Consider the following 27,119-nt stretch of genomic DNA (forward strand, 5'->3'; position numbering starts at 1 on the left):
TATGTACCATAGTTGCTAAATATTTAAAATATTAATAATAAATAAGTTTTTAAAATGATGAGAAAGAAATTTCCTTAGCTTTTGAAGTATATAATAGAAGCTTATATATATATATCAAATGCATTCTTTAGAAATATATATGAATCCTGTATAATTATATTATTTCTGTAACTCTTTTTCTTGATACTTTTTATGTTAATAATAGCAACTGAATTAAATTGAAATGTTAAATGTGAAGATTTTGGATAATTATTATTTTGTGGAAAATGTTTAAAATAAAATATGACAATTGCAATGAAAGAAGAGAAAGCGCTAAAACTTTTGGATCTTAATACTCCAGAAAATCAATTGCTAATAAAACATTTAAAGCTCACAATACTCCGTTAGCGTGAAAAACCTTAAGATGGTTTATGATTAACTAACATTATATTTGGCTTAGTGCAACTGATTAAATAAAACAACTTGGGAAATATATTATTTATCTTTCATTTTTGTTTTGTCTGTATAATATAAATCACACTTTTCCTTTGAAACTTTGTAGTTAAACAGTATAAAAATGATTTTAAAAATGAATAAATACAAATTAGGTTTTCCTCAAATCAAAGTGTTGCTACACAAATGATTTCATGATTGGTTTCAAAAATGTAATTCAGAAAAAGGAAACTAATGATTAAAAAACTAAAATTACAATATCAATGGTTTAAACCAGGATGGTTATTGTTGAAACAAAAAGCACTCAAAATTACAAACAGCTGTTACAAAGAGCCCTAAACTTGGATATGGGGCGCGTGTGCCAGGGCTTCCTCCAATGCCTCCTCAAGCTCGTCAATTTCGTGCTCATCCTCCTCGGCATCGCGATGATCGTCTACTCCTTGTGGATGCTCAACGAGTGGCACTCCCGCCAGGAGCCATCGCATCCGCCGGCGGCGTCTCCTGCTCCGGAGCAGCTCCAGGATCATCACCACGCGTTTCTGGCGATCGTGGCGGAGAAGGGGAATGGCTATCCTCGGGGCCCGGGTAGGGCTACGTGGATGATCGATCTAGAGCCAGCGATCACGCTGGGGAAGAGTCTCCCGGCTCCCTGGTGAGTCTATCTGTTCGAGATCCCTTTTCTTTCTTGTCTCTTATCTCGCATTTGCAAGGTTCATCTATGCGTTCTTAGGAGTGGGAGCGATTGTTTTGGTGATCACTTGCACCGGCCATGTTGCTGCCGAGACTGCCAGTGGCTGTTGCCTTTGCTTCGTATCCATTGTTCTTTCTCTTGCTACTTCTTCCAGATTTTTTTTTTCTTGCTTCCTTGACTGCTAATCCAGTACACTTTGTTGTTGGTGGTGCTTTTGCTCGCGCAAGCTGTTCTAGCTGGATTTATCATCTTTGATAAGAACTGGGAGAAGGTACTAGCTCGTTTCTCTACTTCTTGGCTTTAAGACTCTCGTTCCTCACAGGCAGTTCCGGAAGATCCAACTGGCGAATTCGACAGGATCGCACACTTTATAAAGCGCAACTTCGCGATTTGCAAGTGGGTGGCTCTGGGAGTAATCATTCTTGAGGTAATCACCGCGAGCTTTTCTTTTCTCTGTCGTTGTAGCTGAGAAACAAGATTGGCAGGCTCTCTCCTTGTTCTTGGCAATCGTCTTGAGGTCCGTGGCCTTGGGAGCCCAGAGAGGCTACGACAGTGACGATGACATGCCGGTGAGAAACACGAGGCAGCCTCTCTTGAACCGTCAGGCGACGCAGTCGAATGCAACTCCATCAGCTCCAGCCGAGAGCCGACCACCACGCAACGATGCCTGGAGCACCAGGATGCGAGAAAAGGTTGCTGCCAAATCTTTCTTTTTGCCTTGGCTGAGTTTTCAATCGCTCGTGTCGCAGTATGGCTTGGACACCGCCGAGTTCACGTACAATCCAGTGGATTCCAAGAGAGTTCCAGCGCAAAACCAGCCCCCTCCCGAGCCGAAGAGAGGATGTGTGATCATGTAAATACGTAGGATATTCGTGTTTCCACTGGCATATTCGTAACGTAATGCTTTTAGGGCTTAGAGAAAGAATATTCACGGAATTTATAGAGCTTTCAAACTTTACAAGCTCGCGGATGCGTGCTAGCTGATCGCTGGAGGCATGTCCATGAGCGTCACTTCCGGGCTCTTGGAGAATTCATCGTCGCTGCTCAAGCCATCCTCGCTGACAGCATCGTCGGCCCTCTCGCGGAGCCACGGCTCGAGCGCTTCGTCCATGCGGCCCCCAAAAACCGGCTTGATGTAGCCCTGGTCCAGCCACCGGAACACGGCGTGTGGGACGGAGCGAGGACCCCAGTCGTCTTCTTCGTGGGAGTACTTGAGCTCGTGGGCTTGCAAACTTGTCATCCTTGAGCTCGACGGGGGCGACGAGAGTCCCAGGAGTTTTAGCATCGGACCTGTGGAGCTCCCGAAGAGCAGGGTGGTGACGACGACGATGAACAAGGTGGTGGTCTCTATAGCGCGGTTCTTCGTTGGTATGTTCACGGCTAGAGCGTACGAGACGGCGCCACGGAGGCCGCACAGCCACATCATCGATTTCATGGGTGTTGTTATCGGCCACCGCCTGGATCACAGTAAAGTTAAGCCATGGAAGACAAGTAGTTGAGACGAGAGCTTTTACCGTCCTTTGTTTGCCAGCCATGAGAGTGGAAAGATGTTGATGGCCCTCGAGATTAGACACAGGGGGATCGCTGAGAGTATGAGTCCTGTGTCGAACTTGTGGTCGAGCAGCACAACTTGCATTCCCAAGTATCCAAACACGAAGATCTCCGCCAGGAAAGATAGAGCCTCTAGCGCATACCTCGAACCGATTTTCGATGCCTGTGACGAGTTGTAGTAGCCGTAGTGAGCGTTACAGATGCCGCAGAAGAAAAGGGACATGATGCCGGAGAGTGACAGTAGCTCGCCGACGGCGTAGGCTACGTAAGCCGAGATGAGAATGAAGGCCAGCTCGAACTTGGCGTATTCACTCTTGGAGTCTATGAACTTCAGCACCAGTGCACACAACAGCGATACCACAAAGCCCAAAGCCGTCGAGGCAACGCTGATGACACAAAACTGCACTGTATCACAATGAAAGAGAGCCCTGGTATCGTTGTACTTACTAGAAAAACATTGTATGCTTACCTATGGCAACACCAATGGTCGAGAAAGTGAACTTTATATCCAGGAAAGACTCCTGTCAACCAGTGCTTGTTAAGTAACAATGATAAAAAGAAGAAAAAGCTTACAAAAGTCCGGAAGAGAACTATCGCGCTAGCATCGTTGACAAGGCTCTCGCCTAGAACAAGGTTGTACAGCAACGTAGGAGCATGAACGTCTGGATTGAGAAGAAAAAAATGGATGTAAGCACCAATAGCAAACTCATCGTAGTACCTTGGAATATGGACAGCGTTGCCACGGGATCAATCGCGGATATGAGAGCTCCAAACATTAGAGAGTCCAGCAATGGCGCTTCCTTACTCAAGTGCCTGATGACACCGGCCAAGTAGAGGAAGTAAGTAAGGAGGCCATAAGCAAGAGCCGAGACAACCGTTCCAGCCACTGCGAAGAGCATGATCGTCGTGAAGTTGCGAAAAAAATCCTGAGAAGAAATCCAAGCAAAGTTCTTAGCGAGCTGGAGAATGCCAAGGAAGGCATACCTTTCGTTTGAGGGAGTAGCCAGCATTGAAAATAATAATTGGAAGTAGCCAGTAGAAGAAAGCCTGGTTATCAAACGTGAGATTTCCGCCATCGAAGAAGAGCTTGGACAATCCTCCGAATAGAATGCCGAGAATCATCGCAGCGGCTGGAAGGCAAACGATTCATGAGCTCTGGGAAGAAAATTTCATTTCCACGAACCTGATTCCGTCAAGTAGATGAACTGGTGCTTCTTCGCGAGGTACGCCACGAGCACGGCCACGATCATGAGCAGGCAGCAGAGGAGAATGTCTTCCATCGCCATGGCGAGCGAAGTTGCGGGGACCTCGAGCTGGACGCATTCCCTGTTCCAATAAGCCCTAAATTATCTAAAAAGATTTTAGGGCTCCTCCCCTCTTCTTCCTCTCATGTTTGCAGCCAAGGCGCTCAAGAGGTCCGGCGACGTGCTGCGCCTCCATCTCCGCGCCGCGGCGCATCGATCGTTCTCGTCGGCAGCCGCGCCTTGTTCCGATTGTAAGGTTTACAGCGATGCGAGCCGCGCATCGCGAGAGCTTTGGCTGAAATATTCCTTTGTTGCGCCTTGGCAGCAGCAGCCGCCGCCGCTGGATCAAATGCAAGCTCGAGGACTCTTCTCGGTGTTCTACGCGAGGCACAACAACAAGGTAAAGAAGAAGAAGAAATAATTCTCGAGAGAAAAAGCTTGTAAGAATTTCTTCCTCTGGTAGGAAGATTTCCATTCGCCTGTGGACTTCTCCATCCACTCCTACCGCCGAGAGAGGGCCGCCTTCTTCTCAACCATGACTCCAAGGGAGCGTCAAAAGATCATGCTACAGGTACTTCAGTTCATCTCTCAAGTTTCTTTTCCAATCAAAATCTCCAGAGCTTCGATCGTCCAAAGTTTGGGTTGCATCTCCCAACGAGGAGCTCGACAAGACAAGCTTCATGATCTCGTCATGGATAAGGAAGTTGTGGGTGCCGACGCTGGCCGTGTTGACAGTCATCCTGGGTTGGCAGTACCCGGTGAGCTTGGCCGTCAATCTGCTTCTCTTGGTCTGGAGCACAAAGCCAACTCCAGCGTCGATTCACATATGGCTTGAAGAGGTAGCGTCTTCCTTTTCTTCTCTTTCTCTTTTGACGTTTGATCGTTTGTTCTAGAGGCGAATGGAGGCAGCGATCCAGAAGCAAGGCCTAGACCGCTTCAAACACCAGGTAGAAAACTTGAAAGGAATACCTGAGCCTGACACTTGTGTGTGCTTGGCAGCTCAACTTCTCGCTAGTCAAGCACATCCAGGTGGAAGACCATCTCCTCTTCTGCTTGGCCCGAGTGAGCGGCCTCACGGAGTCGATCGTGCTGCTTGGCTTTCTCGGCAACTGGTGGGTCTTGCACTCGTCCACGGTTTTCTTGAAATACTGAGCTCTGTACATACGCAAAGAGTCACTTGTTCTGGAAGCACGGTCTCGTAAGAGTTATCTCTGCTGCTGGAATGTTAGAACATCTCTGAACGGCTTACTCTCGCGTTTCCATTCTGGCAGTAACATTCTCGGCCTCGGAGACTCTCCCAGTGCTTTTAAGCATCGCAACAACAGCCTCGTGCACAGCCACATCGATCTCTACTCCACTCTCTGACGCTTCCCGGAGCAGCGTGACAGCGTCGTCGGCTCTCTCAGCCTTGCAAATCCCATCTAGTAGAGCCCCGTAACTCGCCGAGTCTGGCCGGCATTCCCTCTGTGGCATCTCCCTGAACAGCTCCAGAGCTCTTTCAACGCAGCCAATCCGGCAGAGCCCGGAGATGAGAGCGTTGTAAGTGACCGTCTGTGGCGATACGTCTCCCCGGATCATGTCCGAGAACACCTCGTCGGCTTCCAGACCCCGGCCAGCCTTGCCAAGGCCATCGATGATCACCCAGTACGTAAGAAAGCTCGGCCTTGTGGATCCCGATAGCACCTGCTGGTAGAGCTCCATCGCTTCCCCGGCTCTCCCCTTCCTCAAAAGCCCATACAAGAGGAGCGTATACATGGTCGCCGTCGGCTTTGCTCGTTTGCCATCCTCGAGCTTCCCTCGATCTTCCACAAGCCTCGGTTTGGAATGCGATTCCACCAAGCTCCGGAACGTTCGAACATCCGGCATTCTTCCCTTGGCCACCATCTTCTCCATGAACTTCCAAGCGTCATCCAGCCGCTGTGCGCTGCACAGCCCGTCCATGATCACGCTGTACGTGACAAAATCGGGCTCGCACTTCTCGTTTCCAGTCATCTCCTCGAAACCTTTGAGAGCCTCGTCCAGACGACCCGCCTCGCAGAACTTCCGAAGCACGTACGTGTGCGGCACCGCGTCGGGCTTGAAATGCTTCTCCTTCATCATCCTCAGGAGCTTCCACGCATCGCTCACCCGGCCACACCGGCACAGGATCTCCAGAGCAACACCCAGGCACGGCATGTCGGGTATCTTGTCCTTGTCCACCATCTCCTGCGCGACTTTGGTGGCGTGATCCAAGCGCCCTTGCCTGCTGAGCTCGTAGATCATGGTGCTATACGTCGACGAATCCGGCTGGCAAGTCTCTTGCATCATCTGGTAGTAAGAAAACGCATCGTCCAGCTTCCCAGATCGCAGGAGCCCGTTTAGCAGCACGCTGTAGATCGCCGTCTTGGCCTCGATGCCACCCCGTCCTTGCATCTCGTTGAAGACCTCGCAAGCCTCGTCGATCCTTCCGGCGTCGCAGAGCCCCCGGACGAGCACCGTGTACGTGAAAGCATTGGGCTTGAACATCCGGCTGAAGCGCTTGAAGATGCCATATGCGTCCATGGATCGGCCACACCGGACGAGCGTCTCCAGCAGCTGGTTGGCGGAGGTGATGTCGTGCTTGAATCCATCCTGCCTCGCGGCCCAGACGAAGAAGCTCACGGCCTGATCGGGCAGCACGAGATGGCTCAGCACCAGGCACGCAATGCGTGTCGAGTCCCGGAGGTGTGAGACCAAGCGCTTGTCCAATCGCCCAGCCTTGACAGCGGCCACGATGGCCTCGGCATCCACCATCTCCGGCCGGATGGGATCCTTGGCCCAGTTGTACGCCGCCTTCTTCCCGCGAGCTTGGATCGCTCGATCCAGCCCTGCCACTGCGGTCTCCACGAGCTGGCTGCCGCAAAACGCTGCCAAGCAGCGAGCGCTGGAAAACCTGTATGCCTCCTCCCATCTCCATTTCCTGCCGAGAAAGAATGCCGCTACCTGCATTCTCCTCTTATGTCCTCCTTGCTACCTAGCTAAAGAACCCTAAAATCCCTGAAAGTGATCTACCACGATGCCTTGTAGAGCCCCATGAGCTCGTGGCGCCCGGCCATCTCCCGCAAGCAGATTCGCGACATTCTAAACTTGCGGTAGACCGATCGAGACCTGCCCGTGATGATGCACCGGTTCCTCACCCGCGTGATGGAGCTGTTCTTGGGCAGCGCGTTGAGCTTGCTCTCGAAATATCGGCGGACCTCGAGCGGGAGATTGCGGTCGTGCGTCATCGCCTTGTACTGCATGCGCTCGTTCTCGTGCTCCGCGACGCACAGCCGGCGCTTGAAATCCCGGATCGCCTTGTTGTTCACCATGCGGCCGATGCGCTTGAGATAGACGGGGCTCCGCTGCGACAGAAAGATCGGTGGAAATTTCGCCGCATCCTTGGCTTCGACAGCAGGGGCTGGAGAATCGCTAGCTGGAGAATCACTGGCTGGAGAAGAAGCTCCTGGAGCGGCCGCTTCTCCTTCTGCGGAGAGGATGCTCGAGCTTGTGAATGGCCGCGCCGACAAGAAGGATGATCTAAGGCTGCCGCCGAGCAAGGACTGGTTCCATCGCGCGCTTCTCAGGAGGAATGCCATTGTCTCTTCCCTGTCAAGAACCCTAAACCAAAGCAAATCGCTAGCGTCCATTCATGAATGTGTCCGTTTCATCGGACGGTACAGCTTCGGGTGTGGTGCTCTCTTCGGGGATCACCGAAAAGAGCAAGAAAAATGCGCCTGTGTAGATACTTACGTGCCAGAGACTGAAACCAAGAACACCATCAACGGATCTACAAGGAAAAGATAGCTTTTTTCTTCTTACCTGTGCCAAATCCAATAGTTCCTCGCTGTTTCTTGTTTCCAGCATACTCCCGCGAATGCTACGATCATGACTCCGATTCCAACGTACGCCCAGACAAATCTTTGCCGGAGCTTCTTCACGAGCGCGCTCCTTTGGAGCTCCAAGCTATACAACCTGGAAAAACCATGGAAGGTTTCACACGGATTTTAGTTTCTTGATCACGGGAGCTTCTCCTTGCTCACCTTATCGACTGCAACCGAAAGGGCTGGCATCGACGCAGCCTGTTTTGCCCCCACAGCTCCCACAACAGCCCGAGCAGAAGCACCGCCGCGCCAATTCCAATCACAAGGAGTGCGCTCCTGGCACTGAACACCAAAGCCAGTTAGTTCTTAAAGTTTGCTCAAACTTTGCGTCCTCTGGCACACCTTGTCCGATCTTTGTTCTTGGCAATGATGGCGGTGATGACCGCCGCAGCTACATGAAGCGTTGGTTTGGTAAGGCCAAGAACTTCCGCCAGATACAAGCATGTAAAGATCACGGCCAGGAAAGAGAGCCAGAAATCCAGGAACTGCAAGGCGAAAAGTTAGGAACTGTGAGCACAGTTTTAAGCTCTTGGCTTGCCTGCAATGTGTCGTAGGACAGAGCACACCAGCCACCAGCGTCACAAGAGTGATAGATTGCACTAGCGATGCCGCTGGTCGTGTATATGAGCCACTCGGACATAGCCTACGTGACGAGCTTTTCAGCACAAAATGAATTCCTAAAGCAGATATGTCGAGCACCTTTTGACGAAGAGCCCAGAAGCTTGGAAAAGCAGCTGCTGCATTCGAGCCGACTAGAGCAGCAATCTGCAAGGATCTCGCTGAAACACACCGTTAAGATCCAAACTTATGTAGCCAAGCAAATGTAGACAAAATAGATGACAATTACCTGAAAGACTCAAGAGTTTCTCCGAGCAATCAATCCCACCGTGTGTCCGGTCGCAGTTGCAGAAGCTGTAGCCAGCACACAACATCCGGCTAATGCATCACAAGAAGAAGGATTCTACCTGTAAAAACTCAAGCGACTGGCTTCGTATCTTGTGGTGCAAGATCCATGGTGCGAGCAAGAATCCACGCAGCCATGTAGATGCACCCGGAACTTGAGAGCCGCTTCAACAGCTAGAGAATGTCTCACACCGATAGACCAGAATCCTTCCGCGGGGTACGTGACGTCGAAGGAGAGAGATTTGTTGTTCTTGGATGTGTGGCGAAAGTCCCAGCTTTCAAGCGTGGGATATCCTTTAAACCGAGCATAGGCCTCTATCAAACTTGCCTCGGGGAAGTGAACCTCGAAAGACAAAACTGATCCAGCTGCACCATTTGGAACTTCCAGATTCAGATATAACCACCTCAACGTAGTATTTACAGCCTGCACATTTAATAACTTCCAAGAAAACCAGCCAGACTTGGTGCTAGTCTTCGTCGCTGGTAAAAAGCTTGAATCGAAAGGTGACTCGCTCGCCCTTGAAACAACTCTCTGTGAAGAAGAACTAAGATTAGTTTTCGACCATAAGAAACAAAGCTACCTCAAGCGGGATGGATGGCGAATTGCATCCAGCTCCACCGTATCCGGCCACACAATCCTGGATTCTCCAGAGTAGAGAAAAACACGAGTTTGAACCGCCTGTAGAATTGTCACCCGTCACACCTATGTACCACGCACCTTTCATAGGCGCCTCGATAACTAGCTGAGTCTGATTGCCTGTAGAAACGTCACTAAGTTGAGGAAGAGCTTCATGTCTGGCAGCAAGCTTCATATCGGACACGGCAGCGTCAGTGTCGACCCTGATCTCCAAAGATGACACCAAGTCCGGAATTTGAAGAAGGAAAAATGTCCACTCACCCCGAGCAACACAGTTCCCCAACAGAATTCTCCACGAAGAAGTGTTACCAGAAGCTTGCGATGTTCCATTGGCAATCCTCTCCACACCCGATACAGAAAACTCGCTGGAAGAGGAAGACGAGAGAACACTCACGCTCCGGTTACAGACCTCTCCTGCAAAATTGTCTTTGCAGACCGAAACTGCAACTTGCGCTTCAAAGTTATAAGTTGGTCCCCGTGAAATCTGTGAACAACGCAAGCAAGACATTGTAAACAAAAGAGAAAGACAAGCATTTATACGCTGACGCTTTTCTTACCATTGTAGACTGAGTCCGATGGGGACTTGGATCACTAAATGTTCCAATATATAATACTCCAGAAACTATCTGGAAACGTCAAAGAAACATTGTCAATGGAAGCGTAGACAGAGCGTAGAACATTACCTGTTCGTTCGTCATGTTGATGTGAACGGACTCTTGGAATAAAGCGCATTTCCCTGTCGTGGAAACATTACGTCTCTCCCCTGCCATCTTAATCGCTACCTCGAGGCTTTCCACTGTACCAACGATAAAAAGAGAAATCTACCAAAAGCTCGAATTGATCGCTTCCTCACCAGGCGCCGATGGCAGTGGAAGGCCGCCGAATTGGAAACAAACAAGAGGTCCACTCCCCTTTTCTTGCAAACAGACAAGGAAAAGTGGAAACTTGGCACGAAGTTCTCGGAAAAAATGCGATTTTTTCTACCTGGGACGTCCATCTCTTCTTGGTGAGGATGATAGAGAGTACGGAGAAAGACACAGGAATCTCGGCTGCAGGAGAGAGAAAGAAAAAGATGGAGAGAAAGCATTGCAAATGATCTTCGTACCTCGAAAGTAGTCCCAGCCCGAGGGCCCGATGGTCCTATCGGGATAAAAGGCCGACAATGCGATGCGCGAACTGGAATTCGAATTCGAACTGGAGCTCGCAAGAACCCTAAGAACTCCCACTCGATCAGAACTTCCAGGAGCGCCAGCGCTGATCGCCTCCGCCGCGATTCCATGCATCGCCAGAATGTAGCCGCAGGCTAGCAGCATCAACAATCGCAGCGCCATGGCCTGGCGCCTCCTCTTTCTTGCCGAGTTGCCCTCTTCTTCCCACTCTCTTCTTTCTCCCAAGCGCACAAACGAGGAGGAGGTAGCTCCTTGCTCCGCCACGTGGCGCACATCCGACGGTCCTCGGTCTACATTGGCGGCTCCATCCAATTTTGTCTAAGAGCGAGCCAATTTGGTACTGCTTAAGCTGTCTGTGAGAGAGAGCTTCTCTTCCTCCCATGGATCGTTTCATTAGGGTTCTAGCATTCGCCCTGGCGGCATTCGCGATCGCCGGCTACTGCCGCGATCTTCCAGTCTCGAGCACGATCGGCAGCTTTCTCAGCACCAATGGCCTCCCCGCGGGATTGTTCCCGACAGCAGGGATCGAGGTGAGCAAAAGCGAAAATTTTCCAGAATTTCCCTCTCGCTCAATCGCCGGCTTTGCTGTAGAAATTCGAGGTGCGCACGAATGGCACTTTCCTGGTGGAGCTGCGCGACGTGTGCCAGTCCAAGGAGCTGGACGAGGAGGGCCTGTTCTTCGATTCTCGAATCAGCGGGAGCTTTGGCCACGGCAAGATGTACGACATGTACGGGGTGTGGATTAGGAAGGGCTTCCACTGGCTGCCAGTCTCGAGCGTGGAGCTCGCCGATGGCACTCACGTAAGCTTCCAGGTCGGGATGTTCGAGCACAAGCTCCCGATCACCAGGTTCCAGGACGAGATCGTCTGTGACAAGCGCACCACCGGGAATTTCAAGCATGAAAGCAACGACACTAGCTCCTTCTTCGAGGTAAGCAAGAGCTAGAAAGATCACAAGAGCCAGAAAAATCGATCTTTGAGTCGCGAGTGTCTAACTTCCGCCTTGCAGGACTACGTCTATGGTGTCTTCCGGCGAGCCTTTGGTGGGATCTGACGACCTTGGTAGAAGCTAGCGACGAGATACAGATGTTTGCTAGAATCACATAACTTGCTCCGTGTTTTGGATCTAGATTCACCAGCTGCTCGGCAACTCGAGCGGCTCTTTCTCTCTCGCCCTGGCCCCGGCAAGCGTCGAGCAGGCACATAAGCTCCACCGCGTCAGGGACGAACGGCATGGCCTCGACGAGATCCTCGGCGTCTCGCAGGTATCCGGCGCTGGCGAGCAAGTGCACGACGCAGCAGTAGTGCTGCTTGACGGGCTCGAGGCCAAAGTCCCCGCGCATTGAGACGAAGCAGCTCAAGCCAGCGTCAACTTTGGCTTGGTGGGAGTAAGCTATGAGAACCGGGACGAAGCAGATCTTGGTGGGCAGTGCGACCATCTTCATCCGATGGAACATCGCTACAACTTTGCAGCTGGAATCGCCACCGCTGCAGCAGTGTGAGCTGATGATCCCGCTCCATGATGAAGCTCCGTGCTCCGGCATTTGCGAGAAGATCCTCTCCGCGCCTTCCAAGTCGCCGTTTTGCGAGTGTGCTGCCATGATGCAATTCCATGAAACTGTATCGTGGAAGGCCATTCTGTGAAACAGGATCTTAGATTCTTCGAGGTGTCCATTTGAGGCATATGCCCATACGAGGGTGGTAGCGGAGAAGAGATCCCTGTGAGGCAACGAATCAAACACCCTCTTTGTCTCGTCCAGATGCCCAAACTGGGCATAGGCCGCCAACAGCGAGTTAAACGAGCAGTCATCCCACTCGGGCATTTCATCAAACAAACACTTAGCTTCCTCAAAATGCCCATTTTGCGCATAGCCCACCAACATCGTGTTCCAAGTCACGAGATTCTTTTCCACCATATTGTCCACCATTGCAATTGCCCGACTAAGACACCCATTGTCAAAAAACGCGGCTATGACTGCGTTTGTTGACGCTAAATCCTTGTGTGGCATGCTCTGGAAGACGTCAAACGCTTGTTTGATATGCCCGTTTCGGGCATACGAAGAAAGCATACACGTCCACGAAATTAAATCTCGACTTGGCATCCTATCAAACGTATCCTTCGCAAAATCTACAAAACCGTACTCCCCGTACATGGAGATCATCTGCGTCCACGACACCACGTTGGGCCACGGCATGGATTCAAACAAATATTTGGCCTGGAAGACATGCCCAATCTGGGCATAGCCGGCCAGCATGACATTCCACGTCAGCGTGTCCCAAGCCGGCATGTCGTGGAACAACCGACCAGCCCCGTCAATGTCGCCGGCGGAGACACACCCGGCCAGCATGGCATTCCACGTCGCCATGCTGGTTTCTGGCATCTCCCTGTGGATATACCTTGCGTTGCCTAGATGCCCTTTCGTGGAATATGCTGTGAGGATCGCCGTCCAGCTTACTGTGTTCCACTGTGGCATAGCATCAAACGCGCGCTTTGCGCTTGTGACGAGCCCTGTTTTGCAATACCCACCCAGCATAGTGTTGTAAGATATCAAGTTTCTATGGGGCATGGCAGCGAAGATCTTCTCGGCCTCTTTGATCTCTCCATTCCCGGCGTACGCAGCTAGCATTGCATTCCAGGCGACCAGATCCCACTCGGGCATTCCATCGAATGTGTGCTTGGATCCGCGAGAATCTCCATCGGCAGCAAATGAGGCGATCATCGACGTCCAGGTCTCAAGATCCCGGAGTGGAGCTGCGTGAAACAACGAAACAAATCTTTGTAGATCCTCACCGTGGGTGTATGCCGCGAACAGAGCATTCCAGGATGCCAGATCTCTCTCCGGCATCTCGTGGAAGATCTCCTCGGCCTTCGCGGCATGCCCCGCCCGGGCAAATGCCGCGACCATCGCGTTCCAGGCGATGGAATCCCTCTCGGGCATTTGCAAGAAGAGCTCCTCCGCATCCTCGATTCGCCCCCTCTCGGCAAGCGCGCACACCATGGCCGTCCACGACACAAGATTCTTGCAGGGCATCGACACAAACACGGCTTGCGCGCTGTCGAGATCCCCGTGCCGCGCGTAGGCGCGCATCATCAGCACCCACGAGAAGGCATCCTTGCAGGGCATAGCGTCGAAGATCGCTCGCGCCTCGCGCACGCTCCCGCAGCGCCCATACATCTCGATGATCTTGTTGGGCACGAAGGTGTTAGTGGCGGCGGCCGTGGCGAGCTCCTGGAATGCGGCGTGGAGCTCCCTGGCCCTGGAGAGATCGTTGCAGCTCTGGATCAAGCCCACGCACTGAGCTCGATCGAGCATAGGATAGCAAGCGTGCTCTGATCATGACAAAGAAAACCACGTCTTCCGAGGCATAGAAAGAAAGAAATCCCTTGATCCAATTCGATTCAAGGAGAATATAGTTATTTAGAGGAGAATGGGAGAACACACTCTTGTCATGGCCCCGTCACGGGCGGGGTCTTCGGTGAAGGCCTATACCCCTCGGCATTTCGGATAGCCACGGTAAACCGGCTCTCCACCTTCTGGATGACAATTGAGAGTAGAATCAAAATCACAACTTGAAGAGCGTATTGCCAAACCCGTTGCATTGTGTTCGTGCATGATCTTTTCTCGTGTGCATGATCAAAACATATATACCAAACAGCAGCTTGACTAAAAGTCTCGTGTCCTACAAAGTCGTGTTTCACTTTTGACTGTTCGAACGAGGTCAAACTGGAGTTCATTTAGCAGCTTCCAGGGCTCCCTTGTGACAATTTTCACGTTTTAAAGGAGCCGATGCTTACAATGCAATTTTACGGCAAAGAACGATTCAAAGAGAATAACATGTTTTGGAGATAAAAAGAACAAGAACCAACACATAAAGCATTATTGTCATGGGCTCATCTTCCTGGATCTCAACCTTCTGAATGACAAATGAAAATGCTATAATCACAACAAGAGCGTATTGCTTCCAATGTTTGCTTGCATTATTCTTTCTTGTATGATCAAAACATGTATACAAGAGTAGAACATCTTGCCTGGAAGTCTCTTGTTCTACAAATTCGTGCTTCACTTTGACTTTTCTTCTTTCAGTCATGAGGTCAAACTGGAGTAAATTCAGTGGCTTCCACCTTGTGACAGATTTCCACATATTTAAAGGAGCCCATGCTCACATTCAGACTAGAAATGGCTCCAATGGATATTTTCTGTCTTGGAATATCGCAGGGCTCCTGCTTGTGTGGATTCGATTTAGATCTCATTGAATATTCAAGGGTTGCCATTAGTTATATATGATCATATGGGTAAAAAAAAAATTCCAAAAGGGTAATTAATGATTCCTTTAGGGGCTTTCCCTATGGGGGTGTTTGTTGTAGGAGAGAATGACCAGCATTCCCCCATCTGCACACTGTTGCAAGTGCCATTAGTAGTGTTGCGACGGAAGTGTCTAGGGTGGAGTGGCAAGTCGACAGTTTGAGTTGTGAGGTAGCAGGGTAGTATAGCCACAGCTAAGGAGCAACTCAACTAGCCCAACATAGTTTTGCTATAGTTTTGTGAAGTAGAGTTAGGTGCAATGAAAGGAGTGCTGAGACAAGCAAGGCATAAGAAGTGAGCATTAAGAGAGTGCAAGCAAGTTAGTGAGTGTATATTTTTAGTATTGATGAATTAATCTTCAATTTTTTCTTTTAAGTTAAGCTATGTCAGATGACCTTGGAGTTTAAAGTGTGGAGCTCACTGCAATGTGCTAATGATTCAACCAATTGAGTGAGCTTACTCGTGAGGCTCACAAGTGGGGTAAACCTCTCCAAATGTAATAATAAACATGGTTCTTGTTCAAGATCTTGTGCATGATGATAAACTTTATGAAACTAAATTGCAAAGGGATCCATTCTTTAAAGCATGACAATAACAGCAATGCAAAAATGCTAAAGAAAAAAATCCTCCTACAATACATTCAAGTACTTGTGCTCCAATGTAACTTTGATTAGCTCTTGCAAGTGCATAGGAAACAACCAACTAACTTCAAAGTATCCCAAATGAAGAAAGTGTTTGCAAAGGTGGTGAAGGACAAAATAATAGTATATAAAGTCAAGTCATCAACACCACTCTAGGATGAGTGAAAAATGAAAAGGATAATAAAATAACAAAACATGATAGAGGTGTTAGGACTTTGGGTGGAGCTTACTTTTCTTCTCAAAAACTTGAAATTCTCTAATTTATAATTAGTTTATTTGCAATTTACAGATATATCACCCCCTTGACAACAAAAAGTATATTGCATTTAGGTGTGCTAAAGAAAATTATGCCATCTGAAGTATCTCTCTACTACACTCTACTAGCATATTTATATAATAATTTAAATAAAATATAATTTATATTAGTTTAACAAAATTTTCTTGGAAAGATGAATTTATTTACCCCATGATAAGCTTACTAGCTAAATTCTAAAAGATCTTATGGTGTCTCCAAGCTGTCCCGTGTCATACCCATGCAAAGTAAAACAACTGCTATATGCAAAGGATCCAGAAAGGTATAATCAACATTGTTGAGCACATAAGGAGAATGAGATATCGTGCCTTTTCTCTCGTTACTAAGAATCTATATTTTTCATAAAAAAATTTAAATTTTAAAGAAATTTAAATAAAAAATAATACTTAATAGAAGAATTTAAAATCAGAAGATAATACCTAATAAAAAATATTCCAATCCCACTAATAGAGATCTTCATGTTGTTCATTTAAATTAATATTTTATTTATAATTTATAAACCATATTTATAATTCATAAAATTTCTTAAATACTTTTTAATATTCCATTAAAAAAATCAATCATTGGAAAAATATATTATTTAAGAACCTTTTCTTTTTTGCAAATAAGATAAATTCTTTGAAAAGGATGAGAAGACAAACCTTTTATAAGTGTATCCTATAGGAAAAATTAATTTTCTAAAAGGAAGTTCATTCTTTTAAATTTTTTTATGGGAATTAAACTTATAAAAAACTTATTTCCAACCTTTTGGAAATAATATTTTCCCAAAGGGAAACATACTTGAATTGTTAAATTTACCCATATCAAAGGTTTAAACTTAACTTACAGACAATTGTTATCCATTATTAGACAGTGTAGATTATATATGTATTAAACATCCTAAAGTTCAATGTGTGCAAGATCCATCCAATGGAAACATAAAAAAATCATACAAATTCATACAAAAATTGGATCACATAAACCGTTGTACCAGATAAAAGGCTACATAGGTGCTGGGTTCCAAATTGATTGCCACATCTATTACCATCAACACAGCTTACACAGTTTTTAACAAAATGCCACACAACGATATCATTTCCTGAAATTGGTTACTTGCTGTGCATGTTCAGGATTTAGATTTTTTAAGTAGTTTCGAGAATCTTGGAAGCTTTTCTGTTTAATGCTGGAGTTCCATCAATGGGCATATTCTTGAAGCTGAGAGCATCTGTTTGGGCGTTCATAAGTGTCCATAACATTCAATGCTAACACAACATTGTTTCCTTGCTCTTGGCATAATCTTTCACGCAATGACCTTTTCCCTTGTAACTCATTACTCTCGAGTTTGGCAACAGCCAGACACGAGGGACCTGGTATCTTACAATGCGAGCTATTGGGATATTCTCTACGATGCCAGAAAATGACCATTATCTCGTATGCCGCGACCAGAGCATTCTTTCTCCGGCATCTTGTGGAAAATCTCCTCCGCCTTTGTGGCATCACCATGCGAACACCGTATTCCAGGCGATGGAGTCCTCTCGGGCGAGCTCCTCCGCATCCTCGATTTGCCTTCTCTCGGCAAGTGCACCCTCCATAGCTTTCCACGACCAAGGTATACACGGCTTGCGCGCTGCCGAGATTCCCATGCGGAGCGTAGGCGCGCACCATCAGTACCCGCGAACTTTGGGGGCGGCCGTGGCGGAGCTCCTGGAATGCGTCGTGGAGCTCCTGGCCCTGGAGAGATCGTCGCAGCTCTGGATCAAGCCCACGCATTGACCTCACGTGCTCTAATCATGACAAAGAATTATATACTATGTCCTTGGGATTTGTAGAATCCTTGATAGAAGTATGTGTTGTCGGGAGAAAAAAAACATAGAATTTGAAAGAAATCAGAAGAAGAAAGGAAGAACAAAATCGTCATTATTGTCATGGCATCATCTCGGGAGGGGACCTCCTTAGGGGCCTAAAATCCTGATCAGATCGGCCAGGCGGTCCGACTCTCTGGCTCTCGATCGTCTGGATGCCAATTGATAATACAATGAAAATCACAACAAGAGCATATCGCCAAACCCATTGCATCGTCTTCCTGCATTACTTTTTCTTGTATGATCAAAATATATATACAGAAGAGGCACTGAAAGTCTCGCGATCTACAAAAGTTGTGTTTCACTCTGACTTTAATACTTTTAGTCAAAATTTTCGTCTTGATCGAATGAGGTCAAACTGGAGTTCATCCAGCAGCTTCCAGGGCTCCCATTCTCAGCGATGACAAGAAGAAATCCTCTTCTTCCGCGAGGAAATTTCCCTGGGATGGAGGTACTGCTGATAGTCTCGCAAAACATGCGGATGGGCGATGGTCCCTGGCATGGATGCGGCAATGGATGAAACTGCAATGCCGCTGTGGAATCTAGTTTCCTGGACTTCAATGCTTGTTTGTCATGCACGAAACAAGAAGTTGGTAGAAGCTTGGAATCTTTTCCACTTAATGGATGCCTGAGAGGGACCTCATTTGCTGGAGCTCCATGTTTTCTGCTTATACCATCCATGGGCAAATACTTGAAGCCGAGAGCATCTGTTTCCAGATGCCCCTCACGAACTTGGTCTCGCGGACAGCTCTTCTTAGCATAAAACTAACCTGGCCGAGCATTCGTGGACTTCGATGCTCTTGGCATATTCCCAACACGGGCATATTGACTTGGCCATTGGAATCTTTCATGTGATGCCAAAATCCAACCTCTTCTCTTGTAACTCGTTCCTGTTGGCAGTTTAGTCTAGTGGCGACGTGGTGATGGCGAAACAAGTATTCGACAACATGCCCAAGTGGGACTTGGTATCTTACAATGCCCTTATTGCAGCATATGCTCAAAACGCTGATATTTCCTATTGGGATATTCTCTACCATGCCGTCACTTCGTTTACTTGTGTGCTAGCAGCATACGCGGATGCTGGGGAATCTAGAAGAAGCTGAGCGGATCTTTACTAGAATACCGGTGGGATGTTGTGGCGTGTGGTGCTATGTTGTCCGCATATGCCAGTTCGTGGCATCTGGAAGATACTAACGCTTGTTTGAGTCGATGTTGCGAAGGAATCTGGTTTCACAATTATCACAGCGTATGCCCAGTATGGACATATTGAAGAATCTAAGAGCATGTTTGAAAATATGCCAGAGAGGAATCTGCTGGCATGGAATGCCATGCTTGTAGCATATGCCCAGCTAGGATACGCTGACATGTCACGCCACCTTTTCCAGCAGATCCCTCAACGGGATGTCATATCTTGGAACTCCCTTCTCTTTGCGCATGCCAGCACAGGGAACGTTCCATGCACTGAAAAGATGCTTGCTCGCCTTCCAGAAGAGAACCTCACGTCTTGGAATGCCTGGATATTGGCATGTGCCACAACGGCTACATGGCGAAGGCCTTCGATGCGTCTAGCAGGCTCCGGCTGTGCCGTCTCCCCGACGGGACGAGCTTCGTTACAATGCTCATAGCGTGCAAGCACGAAGGCAAGGTACATGCCGGGAGATCTTTCTTCGTTTCCATGGGAATGGACTATGGCTTGCAGTTCCAGAGGCAGCACTACTGCTGTATCGTCGATCTTCTGGCGAGGGGTGGCTACTTGGAGGACGCGGAGGACCTGATCGCCAACATGCCTTTTGTGCCCGAGCCCAGGGAGTGGCTATGCCTCCTCGGATCTTGCCGCTCGCACAGAGATGTAGATCGAGGAGCACACCGTCAGCGAAGCGCTGTGGATTGAACTCGTTGGCATCTTCACCCCACACTCCTTGTCGTGAAGGATAGAGAGTATCGGCACGAGAACGCCGGTTCCCTCAAGTTTCCCAGCTTCGTGTCCTCCATGGCCGTGCGGACCAAGAACACGGCCGGTGGATACAGCCGCAGCATCTCGTTGAGCACCATTCCCACCTGGAAACGAGAACAGTGAGAATGAGAGGAGAAAAGCAAGATTTTGCTCACTATCGTCAGCTTGCTGGCTGCTTCTGAATCCGGGACGCCGGACTTGCAAACTTCCAGTACCTCTGCTTGAGCACGCTCTTGCCAAGTCGGGTTTGTGGCGAGCAGCATCATCGCCCGAGTTATCAGCTTGGCTGTGGTTTCATGGCCAGCATCGTCGCGCACGTCACCATGTCCCGACTGTCACTTGACGCCCTCCACGTGGCCGATGTCCGCGAACTCTGCCAGCATGGCATTCCACGTCACCATGTGGCCGCATCGCGCGGAATATCCGCGCGCGGTTGCGTGGTCCCCTGCCGCCACGATCACTGTCGCCGACGACACAACGGCATCCGACGGTAGAGATCCGCTGCCGCGTGGCCGTTGGTGCAACACGCTGCGATCATCGTGGTCCACGACGTGAGGTTTTTCTCTGGAATGGATTCGAACACGTGACACGCCTCTGCTAGATGCCCCGCTTGGGCATAAGCATGGAGAAGAGACACGGTGTTTTTCTGGGGTATGCTATCCAAAAACGCTTTTGCTTGATCTACTAAGTGGCCTTGTGTGTATGCTCCAATCATCGCAGTGAAAGACACAACGTCCCACTCGAGCATATCATCAAACAGTAGCTTCGCTTGATCGAAACCGCCACCCTCGGCATAAGCAGATATCATGCAGTTACGCGAGATCAAATCCCTCTCGGGCATCTCGTCAAACATCAGCCGAGCGCCACGCAAATCCCCGGACTGGGCGCGCGCGCGCATCACGGCAGTCCAAGCGATTGGGTTCCAGGAGGGCATTCGATCCAGAAGAGTTTTCGCCTTCGTGGGTGTATGCCGCGAACAGAGCATTCCAGGATGCCAGATCTCTCTCCGGCATCTCGTGGAAGATCTCCTCGGCCTTCGCGGCATGCCCTGCCCGGGCAAATGCCGCGTTCCAGGCGATGGAATCCCTCTCGGGCATTCGCAAGAAGAGCTCCTCCGCATCCTCGATTCGCCCCCTCTCGGCAAGCGCGCACCCCATGGCTGTCCACGACACAAGATTCTTGCAGGGCATCGACACAAACACGGCTTGCGTGCCATCGAGATCCCCGTGCCGAGCGTAGGCGCGCATCATCAGCACCCACGAGAAGGCATCCTTGCAGGGCATGGCGTCGAAGATTGCTCGCGCCTTGCGCCCATACATCTCGAAGATCTTGTTGGGCACGAATGTGTCAGTGGCGGCGGCCGTGGTGAGCTCCAGGAATGCAGCGTGGAGCTCCCGGGCTCTGGAGAGATCGTTGCAGCTCTGGATCAAGCCCACGCACTGAGCTCGATCGAGCATAGGATAGCAAGCGTGCTCTGATCATGACAAAGAAAACCTTCTCTCCCTGCGATTAGTAACAGAAATATATTACATCTGAAAGTAGGAAGTCGGGGTAGATAGATGATCCAAGATAATAACTTGTTGGGAAGAAGAAAATAAGAACAATTTTAGAGCCATTCATGTCACGGACTCATTTCGGGAGGGGGCTTGATTGGAGGCCTCAAACCCGGATCAGGTTCGCACTCAACCTTTTGGATGACAATAGCGAAGACAATGAAAATCACAACTTGAAGAGCGTATTGCCAAACCCATCGCATTGTGTTCTTGAAATGATTTTTTCTTGTGTGCATACTCAAAACATATATACCAAACAGCAGCTTGACTAAAAATCTCGTGTCCTACAAAGTCGTGTTTCACTTTTGACTGTTCGAACGAGGTCAAACTGGAGTTCATTTAGCAGCTTCCAGGGCTCCCTTGTGACAATAAAGGACCGGATGCTCACAATGCGATCCTACGGCAAAGAACGATTCAAAGATTCAAAGCGAATAAAATTACTGTCATGAAAATTTCGAATTAGACTCCTGGCCCTCGACCTTATGAATGACAAATGAAAATACTATGAAAATCACAACAAGAGCATATCGCCAAACGGATTCCAATGCATGATTCTTTCAAACTCTATATATACAAACAAGCACTCAACGTCACGTGATCTACAAAGTCGTGGTTCACTCTGACTTTAATACTTTTCAGTCAAAAATTTCGAATGAGGTCAAACTGGAGTTCATCCAGCAGATTCCATTGTCACGTTTTGAGAGAGCCCATTCTCACAATCAGATTAGAAATGGCTTTGATGCAGATTGTCTCTCCCGGAACATCGCCATTTGCCGGCATTGCAAGGAGGGCCGGATCCAAATGGCTAAACAGCTCTTCGATGCAATGCCAGTCCAGAACCTGGTGGCAGCAACCGCGCTCCTGGATGCATATGCCCGTGTGGGGCATTTGGACTGCGCTCGGGGAATCGTCAGTCAAATGCCTGTGATGGATTCGGTGTCATCCATTACCATCGTCACAGCGTTCGCGAGATCAGGAAATTTCAAAGCAGCGGCAATGCGTTTTGAAGAAATGCCACACAAGGATATCGTTTCCTGGAACTGTTTGCTTGCTGCGCATGCCCTGGCAGGGCATTTGAAGGACGCTCTTAAGATTTTTTACGCGATGCCGCTGTGGAATTTAGTTTCCTGGACTTCAATGCTTGTTTGTCATGCACGAAACAATAAGTTGGTCGAAGCTTGGAATCTTTTCTGCTTGATGCCTGAGAGGGACTTCATTTGCTGGAGCTCCATGCTTTCTGCTTATACCATCAATGGGCATATTCCTGAAGCCGAGAGCATCTGTTCCCAGATGCCCCTCACGAACTTGGTCTCGCAGACGGCTCTTCTTAGCATGTACGCGCAGTACGGAAAGCTGGAGAAAGCAAAGAAAACGTTTGATACTATGCCCGAGCACAACATTGTTTCGTGGACTTCGATGCTCTTGGCATATTCCCAACACGGGCATATTGACTTGGTCATTGGAATCTTTCACGTGATGCCAGAATCCAACCTTTTCTCTTGTAACTCGTTACTGTCGGCAGTTTCGTCCAGCGGCGACGTGGCAATGGCGAAACAAGTATTCGATGACATGCCCGAGTGGGACTTGGTATCTTACAATGCCCTTCTTGCGGCATATGCTCAGAACGGGCATATGATATTTGCTATTGGGATATTCTCTACCATGCCACAGAGGGATCTCGCTTCTTTTACTTGTGTGCTAGCAGCATACGCGGATGCTGGGAATCTACAAGAAGCTGAGCGGATCTTTACTAGAATGCCGATATGGGATGTTGTGGCGTGTGGTGCTATGTTGTCCGCATATGCCAGTTCGTGGCATCTGGAAGATACTAAACGCCTGTTTGAATCGATGTTGCAAAGGAATCTGGTTTCATGGACTACCATGATCACAGCGTATGCCCAGTATGGACATATTGAAGAATCTAAAAACATGTTTGATAGGATGCCGGAGAGGAATTTGGTGGCATGGAATGCCATGCTTGTAGCATATGCCCAGCTAGGGGACGCTGACATGTCACGCCACCTTTTCCAGCAGATGCCTCAACGGGATGTCATCTCTTGGAACTCCCTTCTCTTTGCGCATGCCAACACAGGGAACGTTCCATGCACTGAAAAGATGCTTGCTCGCCTTCCAGAAGAGAACCTCACGTCTTGGAATGCCTGGATATCGGCGCTGTGCCACAATGGCTACTCGACGAAGGCCTTGGATGCGTTTAGCAGGCTCCGGCTGTGCCATCTCCCCGACGGGACGAGCTTCGTTACAATGCTCATAGCGTGCAAGCACGAAGGGAAGGTACGTGCCGGGAGATCTTTCTTCGTTTCCATGGCAATGGACTATGGCTTGCAGTTCCAGAGGCAGCACTACTGCTGCATGGTCGATCTTCTGGCGAGGGGTGGCTACTTGGAGGACGCGGAGGACCTGATCGCCAACATGCCCTTTGTGCCCGAGCCCAGGGAGTGGCTATGCCTCCTCGGATCTGGCCGCTCGCACAGAGATGTAGATCGGGGAGCAAATGCCGCGAAGCATGCTTTTGCACTTGATCCAAACTGTGGAGCAAGTTACACACTGGTTGCCAACATTTTACAAGTCCCAAGCATAAAGTTACCAGTTGCGTCGTCAACTTTCTTACACTCCTCTTCGGCATGCCATGCTTCGGCGTTAGAGTAAGGCGCAGCACAGGGCTGTGCTGGTAACTTGGCGATATCTCCAAGCTAAACCTGTGGAGGATCATGGTCAGCGCAACCTTGGCCTCCATGAGAGCGAATCCTTGGCCGAGGCAAACCCGGGGCCTGTGAGAGAAGGGGAGAAAGGCAAACGGGTGCTTGGAGGCGTTGGCCACACCGTCAGCGAAGCGCTGTGGATTGAACTCGTTGGCATCTTCGCCCCACACTTCCTTGTCGTGGAGGATAGAGAGTATCGGCACGAGAACGCCGGTTCCCTCTGGAACAATCAAGTTTCCCAGCTTCGTGTCCTCCATGGCCGTGCGGACCAAGAACACGGCCGGTGGATACAGCCGCAGTGTCTCGTTGAGCACCATTCCCACCTGGAAGGAAACGAGAACAGTGAGAACGAGAGGAGAAAAGCAAGATTTTGCTCACGATCTTCAGCTTGCTGGCTGGGAAGACTTGCAAACTTCCAGTACCTCTGCTCGAGCACGCTCTTGCCAAGTCGGGTTTGTGGCGAGCAGCATCATCGCCCAAGTTATCAGCTTGGCTGTGGTTTACGTAAAGCATCGTCGCCCACGTCACCAGTCAAACAGCGACTTGGCGCCCTCCACGTGGCCGCTGTCCGCGAACGCTGCCAGCGTGGCATTCCATGTCACCAGGTGGCGCTCCGGCATTTTGTCAAACAGGTCCTCGAGGTCGCCGCCCTGCGACATCGCCGCGATCAGGGCCGTGCAGTTCACGAGGGGCATCGCGCGGGATATCCGCGTCGTGGTCGCGTGGTCCCTGCCGCCGCGATCACTGTCGCCGACGACCTCACGTCCCGCGTGGGCATCCGACGATAGAGATCCGCTGCCGCGTCAATCTGCGATCATCGTGGTCCACGACGTGAGGGTTTTCTCTGGAATGGATTCGAACACGTGACACGCCTCTGCTAGCACGGTGTTTTTCTGGGGTATACGCTTTTGCTTGATCTACTAAGTGGCCTTGTGTGTATGCTCTGATCATCGCAGTGAAAGACACAACGTCCCACTCGGGCATAGTAGCTTCGCTTGATCGAAACCGCCACCCTCGGCATAAGCAGATATCATGCAGTTACGCGAGATCAAATCCCTCTCGGGCATCTCGTCAAACATCAGCCGAGCGCCACGCAAATTCCCGGACTGGGCGCGCGCGCCCATCACGGCAGTCAAAGCGATTGGGTTCCAGGAGGGGATTCGATCCAGAAGCGCTTTCGCCTTCGTGGGTGTATGCCGCGAGCAGAGCATTCCAGGATGCCAGATCTCTCTCCGGCATCTCGTGGAAGATCTCCTCGGCCTTCGCGGCATGCCCCGCCCGGGCAAATGCCGCGACCATCGCGTTCCAGGCGATGGAATCCCTCTCGGGCATTTTCAAGAAGAGCTCCTTCGCATCCTCGATTCGCCCCCTCTCGGCAAGCGCGCACACCATGGCTGTCCACGACACAAGATTCTTGCAGGGCATCGACACAAACACGGCCTGCGCGCCATCGAGATCCCCGTGCCGCGCATCATCTGCACCCACGAGAAGGCATCCTTGCAGGGCATGGCGTCGAAGATCGCTCGCGCCTCGCGCACGCTCCCGCAGCGCCCATACATCTCGATGATCTTGTTGGGCACGAAGGTGTCAGTGGCGGCGGCCGTGGCGAGCTCCTGGAATGCGGCATGGAGCTCCCTGGCCCTGGAGAGATCGTTGCAGCTCTGGATCAAGCCCACGCACTGAGCTCGATCGAGCATAGGATAGCAAGCGTGCTCTGATCATGACAAAGAAAACCACGTCTTCCGAGGCATAGAAAGAAAGAAATCCCTTGATCCAATTCGATTCAAACAGAATATAATTGTTTAGAAGAGAATGGGAGAACACACTTTTGTCATGGCCCCGTCACCGGAGGGGTCTTCGGTGGAGGCCTATACCCCTCGACATTTTGGATAGGCAGGGTAAACCGGCTCTCCACCTTCTGGATGACAATTGAGAGTAGAATCAAAATCACAACTTGAAGAGCGTATTGCCAAACCCGTTGCATTGTTTTCGTGCATGATCTTTTCTCGTGTGCATGATCAAAACATATATACCAAACAGCAGCTTGACTAAAAGTCTCGTTTTCTACAAAATCGTGCTTCACTTTTGACTGTCATTTCCATATCGAACGAGGTCAAACTGGAGAGCTTCCCCCTTGTGTGACAATTTTCACGATGCTCACAATGCGATCCTACGGCAAAGAACGATTCAAAGAGAATAAAATGTTTAGGAGATAAAAAGAACACATAAAGTATAATTGTCATGGGCTCAGGGGTTTTATTCGAGGCCTAAATTTGAAATTAGACTCCTGGTCCTCTCCATTATGAATGACAAATGAAAATGCTGTGAAAATCACAACAAGAGCATATCGCCAAACGCATACCATTGTCTGCTTGCATTAATCTTTCTCGTATGATCAAACTCTATATATACAAACAAGCACTCAACGTCTCGTGATGTACAAAGTCGTGGTTCACTCCGACTTTAGACTTTTCAGTAAAAAATTTCGTCTTGATCGAATGAGGTCAAACTGGAGTTCATCCAGCAGCTTCCATTCTCACGTTTTGAAAGAGCCCATTCTCACAATCAGATTAGAAATGGCTCTGATGGAGATTGTCTCTCCCGGAACATCGCCATTTGCCGGCATTGCAAGGAGGGCCGGATCCAAATGGCTAAACAGCTCTTCGATGCAATGCCAGTCCAGAACCTGGTGGCAGCAACCGCGCTCCTGGATGCATATGCCCGCGTGGGGCATTTTGACTGCGCTCGGGGCATCGTCAGTCAAATGCCTGTGATGGATTCGGTATCATCCATTACCATCGTCACAGCGTACGCGAGATCAGGCAATTTCGAAGGAGCGGCAATGGGTTTTGAAGAAACGCCACACAAGGATATTGTTTCCTGGAACTGTTTGCTTGCTGCGCATGCCCTGGCAGGGCATTTGAAGGACGCTCTTAAGATTTTTTACGCGATGCCGCTGTGGAATCTAGTTTCCTGGACTTCAATGCTTGTTTGTCATGCACGAAACAATAAGTTGGTAGAAGCTTGGAATCTTTTCTGCTTGATGCCTGAGAGGGACTTCATTTGCTGGAGCTCCATGCTTTCTGCTTATACCATCAATGGGCATATTCTTGAAGCCGAGAACATCTGTTTCCAGATGCCTCTCACGAACTTGGTCTCGCGGACGGCTCTTCTTAGCATGTACGCGCAGTACGGAAAGCTGGAGAAAGCAAAGAAAACGTTTGATACTATGCCCGAGCACAACATTGTTTCGTGGACTTCGATGCTCTCGGCATATTCCTAACAC

The 27,119-nt window shown here is 49.5% G+C and overlaps 9 protein-coding genes across 9 annotated transcripts; 4 read left to right on the top strand and 5 right to left on the bottom strand.

Annotated features, from left to right (window-relative positions):
* Positions 1–741: 741 nt before the first annotated feature.
* On the top strand, positions 742–2,070 carry LOC9650831 (tobamovirus multiplication protein 2A). The gene is made up of 6 exons (XM_024677129.1): positions 742–1,084; positions 1,143–1,242; positions 1,314–1,394; positions 1,446–1,550; positions 1,609–1,815; positions 1,873–2,070. Exons 1-6 carry the CDS (start codon positions 780–782, stop codon positions 1,978–1,980), a joined length of 906 nt encoding a protein of 301 aa, XP_024532897.1. The 5' UTR covers positions 742–779; the 3' UTR covers positions 1,981–2,070.
* LOC9650832 (sodium/hydrogen exchanger 8) lies at positions 2,037–4,007 on the bottom strand. The gene is made up of 7 exons (XM_024677128.1): positions 3,858–4,007; positions 3,659–3,804; positions 3,393–3,600; positions 3,248–3,336; positions 3,144–3,195; positions 2,638–3,079; positions 2,037–2,580 (listed from the first exon to the last, which is right to left on the bottom strand). Exons 1-7 carry the CDS (start codon positions 3,958–3,960, stop codon positions 2,100–2,102), a joined length of 1,521 nt encoding a protein of 506 aa, XP_024532896.1. The 5' UTR covers positions 3,961–4,007; the 3' UTR covers positions 2,037–2,099.
* Positions 3,988–5,178, top strand: LOC112347027. Its single transcript, XM_024677131.1, has 6 exons — positions 3,988–4,169; positions 4,244–4,318; positions 4,382–4,489; positions 4,537–4,757; positions 4,812–4,865; positions 4,918–5,178. The coding sequence occupies exons 1-6, from the start codon at positions 4,064–4,066 to the stop codon at positions 5,068–5,070; spliced, it is 717 nt and encodes a 238-aa protein (XP_024532899.1). The 5' UTR covers positions 3,988–4,063; the 3' UTR covers positions 5,071–5,178.
* LOC9651339 (pentatricopeptide repeat-containing protein At1g09900) lies at positions 5,164–6,885 on the bottom strand. Its single transcript, XM_002972475.2, has one exon. The coding sequence runs from the start codon at positions 6,883–6,885 to the stop codon at positions 5,164–5,166; it is 1,722 nt and encodes a 573-aa protein (XP_002972521.2).
* Positions 6,886–7,539: 654 nt separating this feature from the next.
* Positions 7,540–11,033, bottom strand: LOC112347026. The gene is made up of 14 exons (XM_024677127.1): positions 10,445–11,033; positions 10,324–10,388; positions 10,193–10,250; positions 10,023–10,135; positions 9,897–9,965; positions 9,284–9,823; positions 8,765–9,234; positions 8,647–8,711; positions 8,499–8,578; positions 8,338–8,442; positions 8,142–8,284; positions 7,959–8,081; positions 7,738–7,890; positions 7,540–7,678 (listed from the first exon to the last, which is right to left on the bottom strand). The coding sequence occupies exons 1-14, from the start codon at positions 10,668–10,670 to the stop codon at positions 7,555–7,557; spliced, it is 2,334 nt and encodes a 777-aa protein (XP_024532895.1). The 5' UTR covers positions 10,671–11,033; the 3' UTR covers positions 7,540–7,554.
* Positions 10,989–14,108, bottom strand: LOC112347123 (pentatricopeptide repeat-containing protein At1g09410, mitochondrial-like). Its single transcript, XM_024677468.1, has 4 exons — positions 13,971–14,108; positions 13,504–13,785; positions 11,592–13,374; positions 10,989–11,449 (listed from the first exon to the last, which is right to left on the bottom strand). The coding sequence occupies exons 1-4, from the start codon at positions 14,106–14,108 to the stop codon at positions 10,989–10,991; spliced, it is 2,664 nt and encodes an 887-aa protein (XP_024533236.1).
* Positions 14,109–17,657: 3,549 nt separating this feature from the next.
* On the bottom strand, positions 17,658–25,813 carry LOC112347154 (pentatricopeptide repeat-containing protein At2g35030, mitochondrial-like). Its single transcript, XM_024677569.1, has 2 exons — positions 25,568–25,813; positions 17,658–21,054 (listed from the first exon to the last, which is right to left on the bottom strand). The coding sequence occupies exon 2, from the start codon at positions 21,015–21,017 to the stop codon at positions 20,406–20,408; it is 612 nt and encodes a 203-aa protein (XP_024533337.1). The 5' UTR covers positions 21,018–21,054; positions 25,568–25,813; the 3' UTR covers positions 17,658–20,405.
* Positions 18,530–19,497, top strand: LOC112347124 (pentatricopeptide repeat-containing protein At2g13600-like). Its single transcript, XM_024677470.1, has 3 exons — positions 18,530–18,664; positions 18,827–19,129; positions 19,306–19,497. The coding sequence occupies exons 1-3, from the start codon at positions 18,530–18,532 to the stop codon at positions 19,495–19,497; spliced, it is 630 nt and encodes a 209-aa protein (XP_024533238.1).
* Positions 25,814–26,480: 667 nt separating the features above from the next.
* On the top strand, positions 26,481–27,116 carry LOC112347125 (pentatricopeptide repeat-containing protein At2g35030, mitochondrial-like). Its single transcript, XM_024677471.1, has one exon. It carries the CDS (start codon positions 26,481–26,483, stop codon positions 27,114–27,116), a length of 636 nt encoding a protein of 211 aa, XP_024533239.1.
* Positions 27,117–27,119: the final 3 nt, after the last annotated feature.

This window comes from Selaginella moellendorffii, unplaced genomic scaffold (genome assembly GCF_000143415.4).
Source record: "Selaginella moellendorffii unplaced genomic scaffold, v1.0 SELMOscaffold_19, whole genome shotgun sequence".
Lineage (NCBI taxonomy): Eukaryota > Viridiplantae > Streptophyta > Lycopodiopsida > Selaginellales > Selaginellaceae > Selaginella > Selaginella moellendorffii.

What these genes read in the sequence shown, in the direction of transcription:
- LOC112347123 (XM_024677468.1), bottom strand. Translation starts at nt 14,108, where the DNA reads ATGCAACGGGTTTGGCAATACGCTCTTCAAGTTGTGATTTTGATTCTA. An exon ending in CTTCACCGAAGACCCCGCCC is followed by an intron (nt 13,786 to 13,970) that starts GTGACGGGGCCA and finishes GGCTTGATCCAG; the next exon opens with AGCTGCAACGATCTCTCCAG. An exon ending in TGTGATTCTAGCAAACATCT is followed by an intron (nt 11,450 to 11,591) that starts GTATCTCGTCGC and finishes TGATCTTTCTAG; the next exon opens with CTCTTGCTTACCTCGAAGAA.
- LOC112347026 (XM_024677127.1), bottom strand. Translation starts at nt 10,670, where the DNA reads ATGGCGCTGCGATTGTTGATGCTGCTAGCCTGCGGCTACATTCTGGCG. An exon ending in AGAAGAGATGGACGTCCCAG is followed by an intron (nt 10,251 to 10,323) that starts GTAGAAAAAATC and finishes TTGCAAGAAAAG; the next exon opens with GGGAGTGGACCTCTTGTTTG. An exon ending in AACTATTGGATTTGGCACAG is followed by an intron (nt 7,679 to 7,737) that starts GTAAGAAGAAAA and finishes TCTTGGTTTCAG; the next exon opens with TCTCTGGCACGTAAGTATCT.
- LOC112347027 (XM_024677131.1), top strand. Translation starts at nt 4,064, where the DNA reads ATGTTTGCAGCCAAGGCGCTCAAGAGGTCCGGCGACGTGCTGCGCCTC. An exon ending in AGCCGCGCCTTGTTCCGATT is followed by an intron (nt 4,170 to 4,243) that starts GTAAGGTTTACA and finishes GCGCCTTGGCAG; the next exon opens with CAGCAGCCGCCGCCGCTGGA. An exon ending in GTCAAAAGATCATGCTACAG is followed by an intron (nt 4,490 to 4,536) that starts GTACTTCAGTTC and finishes CAAAATCTCCAG; the next exon opens with AGCTTCGATCGTCCAAAGTT.
- LOC112347154 (XM_024677569.1), bottom strand. Translation starts at nt 21,017, where the DNA reads ATGCTCGATCGAGCTCAGTGCGTGGGCTTGATCCAGAGCTGCAACGAT.
- LOC112347125 (XM_024677471.1), top strand. Translation starts at nt 26,481, where the DNA reads ATGGCTAAACAGCTCTTCGATGCAATGCCAGTCCAGAACCTGGTGGCA.
- LOC112347124 (XM_024677470.1), top strand. Translation starts at nt 18,530, where the DNA reads ATGGCGAAACAAGTATTCGACAACATGCCCAAGTGGGACTTGGTATCT. An exon ending in CCGTCACTTCGTTTACTTGT is followed by an intron (nt 18,665 to 18,826) that starts GTGCTAGCAGCA and finishes GATGTTGCGAAG; the next exon opens with GAATCTGGTTTCACAATTAT. An exon ending in CTTGGAATGCCTGGATATTG is followed by an intron (nt 19,130 to 19,305) that starts GCATGTGCCACA and finishes TATGGCTTGCAG; the next exon opens with TTCCAGAGGCAGCACTACTG.
- LOC9650831 (XM_024677129.1), top strand. Translation starts at nt 780, where the DNA reads ATGGGGCGCGTGTGCCAGGGCTTCCTCCAATGCCTCCTCAAGCTCGTC. An exon ending in GTGGCTGTTGCCTTTGCTTC is followed by an intron (nt 1,243 to 1,313) that starts GTATCCATTGTT and finishes CTGCTAATCCAG; the next exon opens with TACACTTTGTTGTTGGTGGT. An exon ending in TTGATAAGAACTGGGAGAAG is followed by an intron (nt 1,395 to 1,445) that starts GTACTAGCTCGT and finishes CGTTCCTCACAG; the next exon opens with GCAGTTCCGGAAGATCCAAC.
- LOC9651339 (XM_002972475.2), bottom strand. Translation starts at nt 6,885, where the DNA reads ATGCAGGTAGCGGCATTCTTTCTCGGCAGGAAATGGAGATGGGAGGAG.
- LOC9650832 (XM_024677128.1), bottom strand. Translation starts at nt 3,960, where the DNA reads ATGGCGATGGAAGACATTCTCCTCTGCTGCCTGCTCATGATCGTGGCC. An exon ending in CATCTACTTGACGGAATCAG is followed by an intron (nt 3,805 to 3,857) that starts GTTCGTGGAAAT and finishes TTTGCCTTCCAG; the next exon opens with CCGCTGCGATGATTCTCGGC. An exon ending in GACCATTGGTGTTGCCATAG is followed by an intron (nt 3,080 to 3,143) that starts GTAAGCATACAA and finishes ATTGTGATACAG; the next exon opens with TGCAGTTTTGTGTCATCAGC.